This window comes from Triticum urartu, chromosome 1 (assembly GCF_003073215.2).
Source record: "Triticum urartu cultivar G1812 chromosome 1, Tu2.1, whole genome shotgun sequence".
NCBI classification, from domain to species: Eukaryota; Viridiplantae; Streptophyta; class Magnoliopsida; order Poales; family Poaceae; genus Triticum; species Triticum urartu.
The window spans coordinates 481,024,027-481,034,258 of NC_053022.1; the positions used below are offsets into that span (position 1 = coordinate 481,024,027).

The following is a 10,232-nucleotide window of genomic DNA, read 5'->3' on the forward strand; positions in this document are numbered from 1 at the left end:
CGACGACTGGGTGCAGACGAAGAGGGGGCGCCAGTGCGCCGTCCTCGCGCGGTTCGAAGCTCGTCGCCGTGGGACGAGGGAGGCATCGTCGTCCTCGACGACAGCGACGACGACGATGCGCCGCCACCGCCTGTCCGTCATGGAGACGCGGGACAGGGGTCCAGCATTGGCGGCCGCGCCATCAAGAAGGAGAAGGCTGCCGACGACGAGGAGGACGGCGGCGACGTCGGCGACTTCGCCGCGCTGATCGAGTTCTTCACCTCATAGATTAGTTTTTCTAAATAATTTATGTAAAACGCTGAACATGTTTAATATGAATATCAAGTTTGCCGAATTTTAGCCAAACTTTACTGAACTTCATCGAATTTAGTTTTTTTTAAATAAAAAAATGTGTCCGGGACGACCCTGTGGCGAGCGGCTGGGAACCCGCTCGCCTCCGCGCCGATTTAAGCGCCGGCTCGCTCCGAGGGCACGTAAAATCGCCGCCTGGGATGCCAACGGCTGGAGATGCTCTAAGCCAGCCAGAGCCAAAGCTGCAGGTTGGAGTACCAATCATCGGTTAGTGTCAGCCACCAACCTAGCAACGTGGAAAGCACTGGCATGCATGCACGAACGCCGGCCAGGCTAAAGAAACCTACCGCGGCGCTCCGATCCGGCGTCCGGACCTCGAGAAACGATTGATCCTACTGGAAATCGATTGATCCCGGAGAAACGACCGCGCGATCGGACGGCGGCCGGTACACGTCCGGTCGCCGCAGACCGCACCACCTACCATTAGCGCCCGCCTTTCGACCTCAGACCGCAGCTACGTGCCACGTACTGGCTACGTCTACTGTGCCAATTAATCCTTTCAGACCACGACACGGAAATGCATACCGACATCTAGAAACCCAAGAAATTCTCATTCTGCTCCAGGTCTCCAGTGCACTCCTTGACCTGCAGGAGGAGCACAGTAGTCTGGCTAGCTAGCTGTAAACACAGGCGAATTCGAGGACCCTCGGATCCATGTACGTTGCGCTATATATGGCCGTCCGCACTGCATGCCTCTGGAGCACGTACCGTTCGTTCGCCGTGGCAGCGACATCGACATGAGCAAGAGGCGCGGGGCGACGGAGAGCACCGGGAACGACCCGGCCGGCGCGCCGGTGCGCCTCCCGGGGTCGCCGCGGCGCGGCGCGAGCCGGGGCGGCGTGTTCGAGTGCAGGACGTGCGGCAGGCGGTTCCCGACGTACCAGGCGCTGGGCGGGCACCGGGCCAGCCACGGGCGGCATCTCCCCAGCGCCAGCGGGCTGCGCGACGGCGACGCCCTCGGGCTCCGGCTGCTGGAGCCACGCGGTGGAGAGGCGAGGCCGAGGACGCACGGGTGCCCCGTCTGCGGCGTGGAGTTCGCTGTCGGGCAGGCGCTCGGCGGGCACATGAAGCGGCACCGTGACATGGCCGACGCCGACGCCGACGCGAACGCGCACGGCACCATGGCGGCAACGTCCGTGAAGGATGACGGCGCTGGAGCCGGCTGCACGGCCGAGATCTGCCTGGACTTGAACCTGGCGCAGGCGGAGAACTGCGCAAAGTGCAGGAATGCTAGGGCCAGCGGCGAAGCCCAGAGACCGCTACTAGGGTGGAATCCGTGAATGTGTCACATAATACCATGGCAAAAAAAAAAAAGGATTGATGTTTCAACAAATTCTGAATTTTATTTTGTGAATGTTCCGTGACATATGTCTACTATACCCAAATATTTCAGTTCCAAATCCAAATGCCTAAAAATTCCAAATCATGTACTCCCTCTGTTTCGAAGTACATGTCGCAGGTATGGATGTATCTAGATATATTTAGTTCTAGTTATATCCATTTCTGCGACGAGTAATTTGAAACGGAGGTAGTACATCTCTCACCCTTTACTGTTCTGCTCTCTTTGTCGAACCGTGCTTTTTATTAGTGTTGCTATTTCTCGCTTGTTTGAATTGCAATTTTAGTACTCCCTCTGTTCATTTTTATAAGGCTTTGTAGATGTTTTAGACAGTGTACAAAACAACATAATTTCACTTGTCTGAAATGACTTATAAAAATAAACGGAGGAAGTACTCATTTTAAGTTGCAGAACAGAAAAATATACCACTGCGACTAATACATAGTACTCCCTCCATTAGAACTAACTGTCGTTCAAATGAGTGAATCTACACACTTCGGAAGCAACGGTCGTTCAAATGAGTGAATCTGCACACTGAAACTTGTCTAGATACACGCATTTCAGTGACAGTTAAATCCGAAAGGAGGTACGAGATAACACAGTTGATTGTTGATCAGAAGGCTACAGGAATTGAAATTTATTAAAATTCCAGCCAACTACTCCCTCCGTACCCAAATATAAGTCCTTTTAGAGATTTCAACAAATAACTAAATACGGAGCAAAATGAATAAATCTACACTTTAAAATATGTCTATATACATCCGTATGTTGTAGTCCATTTGAAATCTCTAAAAAGACTTATATTTAGGAACAGAGGGAGCAGTAAAAAGGTAAGAGGTCTCATTCTCACGTCAACTACTTGTATACATGCAAGAACAGCATAAGAGCTCACACCACAGCATCACAACAAGTTATTCCATGCATATTGATTGCTCGGAAAGAAACAGCAGCAAGCCAACAGCATGGATTTGAAATCATTACACACTGTAGCGAGAGGTTCAACGGACTGAAATCCAGCGTACAATAGCTCCCAGCAATGGCAACAGCTACGTCAAAGGCAAGGGTAGTTGCTTCAAAGAATGGGAAGCGAATATAAGTACAACCAGATCTGTATCATAAGTCATAATTTTCTTCTTGATTGACATTCTTCCTATAACAGACAAGCAGCAGGAACCGAATGATGTCAAATAAACAATGATCACGGACACACTGACTCGTCCCTTAAGAGCCACAGCAGGCAGACCCCGAAGCTGCCGGGGCGTCGCCGCCTTCTGCCTTGTTAATCTTGATGGTCTTGTCCTGCAAAGTGGAGAACAAATCCCTCAGGGCGCCAAACAAGATGGTGGAGACCCGGACGTAAGATGTAATTGAGTAGAGTTATCATCTGTACCTCAGGCTTGGAATCGGTCTCAGCAAGCCTCTGCTTAATGTCGCGGGCAATGGAGAAGAAAACTTGCTCCACGTTGAGGTTTGTCTTGGCACTCTGAAAGACAGCACACAATGAAATTAGAAAGACTACTCTCCACTGGAACGATCAACCAATTTGACAAGCAACATACAGTTTCAAAGAACTTGATGCCGTATTCATCAGCCAAAGCTTGCCCCTTCGCAGTAGGTACAGCCTGGAGAAACAATTGAAAATAAACCATTTAACTAGTGATTTCGAACCTATAATACAAAGTAAGGCCTAGTCAAATATTATAGAATACTACTACAAGAACAAAAAAAGGGGGAGGGGATTCGTGGACACATACCCTTTTACTCTCATCCATATCAGCCTTGTTGCCAATCAAAATTTTGTTGACATTGTCAGAGGCATGCTGCTCGATGTTCCGGATCCAGTTCCTTATGTCTGTGTATCCAGTGAACCAAAGGTCAATAAAGGCAAAAGACATCAAAATGGAAGCATTAGGGGGTGTACACAAGTAAGAAGACGGTACTGTTGAAAGATGACTCATCGGTGACATCATAAACAAGCAGGATACCCATGGCTCCACGGTAATACGCTGAAATATAATAAAGAAATGAAGTTTAGTTGGTCAGAAACATTACGCATATACAGCATTTCCTCTTAGTAATTCTATCACAATAACTTCACAGCAAACAGTATAGCAGATTGGAACAATCATTATTCATACCAGTGGTAATAGTCCGGAAACGTTCTTGACCAGCCGTGTCCCATATTTGTAGCTTAATACGTTTCTGATCCAGCTCTATTGTTCTGATCTTAAAGTCAATACTACACGAACAAATGATAAGAATTAGTGTAGGGCAACATAAGGAAGTGTCCTAGCTTCCACTTGAGCAGTACAATCCTCCCAACAACAAAAAGACCAACCCGATCGTGGTAATAAAGCTCGTAGTGAAGGAGCCATCAGAGAACCGCAGAAGGAGGCAACTCTTGCCAACACCTACACACGGAAAATTGGAGAAATAAGAGTCCTTGTCAGACAATAGTAAATATAAAGCTTCACTAGCAAACATGCCACTGGCTACAGAAAAAATAAGTACAGAATAAAAGAATTATTATTAGTTGCCCCTGATCATCCCCTCTGGGAAGCAAGAGACTCCCTCTATCTCTATCTCTATCAACTCTGGGCAACGCATTGCCGTTCAATCTATGGCGTCTACTAGCTAGTCACATAACAGCACATATAAGGCTGGTCACAATGGGGAGGAACTTAGGAGTAACATCACACACTCCAATACAACTTTGCTTATGTGTCACATATTTAATGAAGAGAGAGGTGCTTGTGGTAACTAGCTAAGTTACCGGAACATCACACACTCCAAGAAACAATGAGTCTATAACCTAATAAATACATTGTTGCATGACACTACATAGATGTTCCTACCCACTGTGGAGGTAGTAACATAGTCTAGGGAAGTGTGTAAGTACTAGACTATGTTCTTGCCCATTGTGACCAGCCTAACACCAAAAGGAGGCATCTTTGACATGCTCCAAGGTAACTTATATTTCAAGCTACACATTCTTAACCTCTTTACCATACAGCAGGAGCAGCAAAAGAATGCTAAATGATTGTGTGGCCTGTTCTCTGTCCGGCCTTGTAAACTATACAAACAAGCACAGATGATAAAGTTAAGCCTGCCCCTCAATATCTCTCTTAAACAAGTCTTGATGCTTAATCTACCAAGCAAGGAGTGTGAAAGCACCATTCCATAAGCTGGACCGTTTCCAATGCTCCTCCAACCACAAGTTCCCAATTGAATGTCCATCCATAAAATTGAATGAAAAATAGCTGCAACACGCAACCTATCCGCTCTCCTAGCTCGAAATTCTCCCGATTTTGCATCAGAAACTAATGCATGCTAGGACATAGCGAGCACCTCATCCTAAAGCCAGCAACGGATGCTTGTACGCACAATAATAGCATGCTCCGAACAGGAAGCAGGCAGAGGCTATTGAGGAAACATTCCCCTCGCCCTGGCGCTACAAATGGAAGAGGAAGCACACGAATTCGTCCGCAGGCAACGTAAATGACGAATCCCTGCGAGATCCGCTTGGTCCACGCGGCCAATCGAACCGTGATCCAACACGAGCGCGAGCGCAGTAGCCGCGCGGCGGAAGGTGAGAGAGGGGGGAGAGATCTAGCGGGGGGGCACGAACCGCTGTCCCCGATGAGGAGGAGCTTGATGAGGTAGTCGTAGTCGGCCCGGGCCCTCGCCGGCGGCGCAGCCATGTCGCGCGCACCCGCCTCCTCCTCGTCCTCCTCCTACCCCTCGATCGGCGCTGGTGCTGATCCCCCGACCTGCGAGCCAAAACGAGCGTCAGGCGCGAGGAATAATGGCTGGCTGGCGGGGCCTCGACGGCGCGCGAGGCGGGCCGGAGGGCGGCGCGGGGGGGCGGGATCGGCGCGCACCGGCAGACGAGGGGGCGGGGATCGGGGCGCGGGCGGTGGCGGATCTGGGGGGGGAGGGGGCGGGGGCGGGGGCGAGGCGAGGAGGACGGCGAAATCGATTTTTTTGACGTGGGGGGTTAAATGGTGGCTGGTTTGATTCGTCGGCCTCCTCAGTTTTGTTTTTGTGCTTCCACGATTCGACGCTGCGTGGTGCGTCCGTCGGGTCGGGCCGCCTCGCTTGGATTGGAAGACAGTGCTTCTGCCCGCCCGCGCGGCCACCGACCGGTGACCCTATGCGGTGTGCGGGTCGCGCCGCGTGAAACGGCCCTGGAGACGCGGACCTGTGGGGCAGGCGCATGCCTCTGCCTGCCAAGGACCCGCGTGTCTGCCAGATCGGATGGAACTTTGGGTGTATATATACGTGTGGCGATCAAGTGTGTGTGTGAGAGAGCGCTTGCGTTTCTGCCTTCTGGTTCAAGAGGAGCGACAAAATGGTTGTGCCAAACTTTCCAAATTCTGACTTGAAATGCTACCATGAGATGTGTGAAATTTCCACACGAAAACTACCTTCAAACCAAGCACAAGGCGAGAACCAACATGTAATTGGATAGCTAGGAGGGCAGCGGTATCCCCAGTCCACCAAGGTTCAAGTCCTGATGCTCGCATTTATCCTAGATTTATTTCAGGATTTTCGGTGATACGTGTTCAGTGGGAGGAATGTTCCCGTCGACTACCAGGCGCCTACGGTGACTTCGTAAAATCTCAAAATAATATGCCGGCAAATCTTGTTAAGGTGCCCATGCGTGTTTATATGGGATCCGGCTTGCCTGCTCCCTCGCCATACTCCCATCCGTGCTCCCACTCCATCCTACGGCTGTCTTTTTCTCCTTTTTCTTTCTAATCTAATCATCTACCCCCTGATTTTAAGGGGGTGGGGCCGGGCCTTATTTTGTTCCAATTAAATCATGCCACGTATGCGGGAGCACGGATGGAAGCACGTTGAGGGAGCAAGCAAGTCTCGTCTTGTTTATATGAGCGCTTGGTTTGTACTATGTTAAAGGAAACAGGCACAAAGCTTTCATGAATTGTATTGTGTTTTCTTTTCACGAAGAATTTGGATCGCTTAGGCACTGTATAACGGCGGGTGCTTTGCACGGGTGCCTGAGAGATCTTTCCCTGAAGCAAAAGCAAAGGTTTGTTTCTGATACCAGCCGGTGTTTGCACAATGTAAGTGCTCCCTTGAAGTCATGCGGAAGGGCGGTAGAAACAACCGAAGCACCTCAAAGCTACAAGACGACATCTATTCGCGACGCAACGTTGCTCTTTTTCATTAAGCACATGTGCATATGCACTCACCATTGTTTCAAGGCTGATGTGGTCATCGGTATGTAAGTATGATGTGTAACTTGTGTCGAAACCACTTTCCAAAACTAAAACTTTTATTCTGACTGTCGAACAGAAAGGATGTATCGAAACGACATTGGGTGTGCGAAAAACACACAACCTGAGAGCGGCGAGCTTTCGAGAACCACTGTAACCGCAAGAGGGCTCTCGGAATCAGTTGCGAGCAAAAGCTAGATCAGATGCTTGCAACTATCACTCAATCAACTTTACCAAATGTTCACTCTCGTTTCAGTGCATGTAAGGAGGAGAAAGGGGAACAATGTATGCAGTGCCAAGCATAAGGAGTCGGCGGCCTCGGCCATTCTTTTTGATGGAGCGGAGGAGATAAAAGGGAACAGCACTGGCTTCCTTTCAACTCCACGACGAGCGCCCTTTGTGTGGGTGGTGGTCACGCAGCCCCCATGCCACCATGGCTTGCAAATGTTGAGTTGCCGGATTCTTTTGCTAGTGAGTGCTGTTGCAGCACGCAAAAGGTTGCTCCGCGGACGGTCAAATCGAAACACTCCGGTGAGGTTACCGGCTGAGCACCGGCGGCTAACGGCGTCTGGGTCCGTCAAGTGTGACGATAATAACCCAACTAACGCAAGTGCCTCCAAACAAACAGCTCATGCCCAGACGAGACCAGTTCTGGACAACTAGACCGGTTCCGTGTCAATGGCCCATGGCACATGCAAGGCTTAGTCCTTGAGACTCTAATATTGTGAGAGATGTTTACTCGCTGTTTTTCTGAATAATAATAGAAGCTTGAAAGACTGGTTAACGGAGAAATCGTAAATAAATCCCAATGATTTAAATAAGCGTGTGGAAGTGGCCGCCTTCATAGACAAACAAAGATCCAATAACAATGTGCTTATGCTATGTTGAGAGAAGCATATAAATTTTAGGGTTGAGAAGCACTACAATTGTCCACCAAATAAGATTCTTCCAGCTACTAGAGGCATACAAAATGGCAGATACATATGGAGAAGCAAACACCGAACATCCCCCACACAAAAAAAGCAATCAACAAAAATCTCTCCAGCCAAAACAGAGACAAAATACAGATAACAAATATCATACTCAAGATCCAGACGGACTATAAATATCCCTGCATGTGCATGGTATGCACAATCAGAAATGCAGCACAGGCTAGCAAACACACATGACATAGGGCACGAATGGCATCTTCAAAGTCATAATCCATCGCAGGCAAGACCCGAAGTTCGAAAGTGCATCTCATAATTAACCGAATCCAACATAACATAACAAAGGCATAGCAGCTATGCAGGCAAAAAGTAGACAACCTTGATGTCCTGAGATAACATCCTATCACACCGGTCTGAAATACAACTTTCACAAAATTTCCGCTCAGTAGAAAAAGCCTAGCACTTTGCCACCAACGTTCTTCCTCCTGGCTTCCTCGTGATCCATGATGCCAGCAGAGGTTGTCAGGACGATGTAGCCAAACTGCAGTTCAAACAGGTAAACTTGGTTATAATGATGGTAATAACTTGGAAGAGTCGTTACAGATTGTGAGCTCAAAATATGGCAATGCTACACAGTTTGCAGTGAAATGAACAAGCAAAGAAGCTGACCTGACGAGATGGAAGCAGCCTGGCGGTCCACCCCTCAATCTCCTTGACACCAACATCAAAGCGGGGACTGATGACTCCACACTTGTTCAGTCTCCCGTTCAACTCCACAACAATCTTGCCAGATCTGTGGTCATCAACATACTCAAACTCACCAATGTAACCTGCAGAAAAAAAAGGCAGTGAGTAATCCATGCTATGGGATAGTTGCATATAGAACATGGCAGAAATGGAACTAACCGTGCTTCTGCATGACGATGAGGAACTTGATGATCACCTTTGAGGAGGGCCTGATCATGACCTGCCTCTTGCCACGCTTCTCAGCGTTGTACATGCTCTTGAGAGCATCGTTCAGGACGCTAACCCTCACCATCCTTACCTAACCTACAGAGACAGGCACAAAGATTTGTAAGACCACACTAAAATGCACACGTTTCAGCTAAGTTTAAAACAATATGATCAGATGCAAAGAGTAATGAGTGGCAAGATTGGTTTCTGAATTGCAGCTAAACTGACACTGGGAGACAGCATGTCAAATTGTGACAGTACAGAAGTAAGCGCAGCACATAAAATAAATCTAGGTGGAACTCCATAATTCATCTAAACCATCATGGTTTACAAGACTGGTAAGGAAATGAAAAATTGGCAAACGTAAACATCAAAGCTTAGTTTGGCACCACTACTTTATAACACACCTACTTGGACTTGCTAACACAGAAGCAAACCACAAACTTAAACAGTAGGACAGACTGTCATGTAAATGGTTTCCTAAAGTGCTCATGAAACAGATATAATGTAGGCAGTAAACCCTAGCAAAGCATAACACAACAGCTAAATATGCCACAAAGGGGCCTCCCAAAATCCATGGTGGCCCAAACCGACTACTTGAGATTAAACATTTTGTTTCCCTCTATGGCAGGTTTCGGAACAACTCGGCAGCAATTGTGGAGACAGATGTCACAGATCAGTACCCCCTGTCATTGATCCGCAATAGAACATATTTCACTCTTCAATCTCTATGATGGCAAAAACACGCCCAATAATTTGACTGGTGCCATTCACGGGATGAAACTACGGGATCTACTCTACACAGTCGCAGCGGACCCGTGATCCTAGGATCTAGAACATCTTAATTCATCATCACACCCGAAGCTGCACTTGCTTTGCACCGGATAGACAAAACAAGCAAGAACATGCACATAAACAACTACCAAAACCAAGGATCTGATCAGTAAGAGTGGGCACGATGGCACAGAGGGAGCAAACACCTTCAACGCCTGCCCTGGCCCGAAGGATCTCTACGCGCGAGGGGGGCGAGGAGGGGACGGAGAGGGGGAGACGTACCTCGTAGGGGGGAGAAGCCGGGAGCTCTCGGCTTTGGGGGGGGGGCGGCGGGGAGGCGAGGGCGAGGGAGGAAGGCGACGGCGGGGAGAGAAACAGCCCGAGGTAGGGTTTTGAGGTGTTAAAAAAGGGGAGCGGATGGGTGCGCGCCCGTTGGATCTGGGTTGGACGGTGGTCGATCGCCTCGAGGGGTGGGTGCCCTAGATGGACGCGGGCATTTGCGGTTTGGCCCTTTGCTGCTTGGATATTTGAGCGACGGTTCTTGGTGTGGAGAGATGACATGTGGGACATGTTGAGTGGCCGTAAGGAATGACAATTCACTTGGGTTGGTTTTTTTTTAACACAGTACAACACAAATGCCCACGT

The 10,232-nt window shown here is 48.9% G+C and overlaps 2 protein-coding genes across 2 annotated transcripts; both read right to left on the reverse strand.

Moving 5' to 3' along the window:
• Positions 1–2,591: 2,591 nt before the first annotated feature.
• Positions 2,592–5,730, reverse strand: LOC125520850 (ras-related protein RABE1c). Its single transcript, XM_048685887.1, has 9 exons — positions 5,572–5,730; positions 5,319–5,460; positions 4,029–4,101; positions 3,829–3,929; positions 3,631–3,696; positions 3,445–3,542; positions 3,250–3,312; positions 3,081–3,173; positions 2,592–2,989 (listed from the first exon to the last, which is right to left on the reverse strand). The coding sequence occupies exons 2-9, from the start codon at positions 5,389–5,391 to the stop codon at positions 2,912–2,914; spliced, it is 645 nt and encodes a 214-aa protein (XP_048541844.1). The 5' UTR covers positions 5,392–5,460; positions 5,572–5,730; the 3' UTR covers positions 2,592–2,911.
• Positions 5,731–8,152: 2,422 nt separating this feature from the next.
• On the reverse strand, positions 8,153–10,021 carry LOC125520860 (40S ribosomal protein S15a-1). The gene is made up of 4 exons (XM_048685899.1): positions 9,870–10,021; positions 8,766–8,909; positions 8,529–8,689; positions 8,153–8,400 (listed from the first exon to the last, which is right to left on the reverse strand). Exons 2-4 carry the CDS (start codon positions 8,896–8,898, stop codon positions 8,302–8,304), a joined length of 393 nt encoding a protein of 130 aa, XP_048541856.1. The 5' UTR covers positions 8,899–8,909; positions 9,870–10,021; the 3' UTR covers positions 8,153–8,301.
• Between the last annotated feature and the right edge of the window lie 211 nt (positions 10,022–10,232).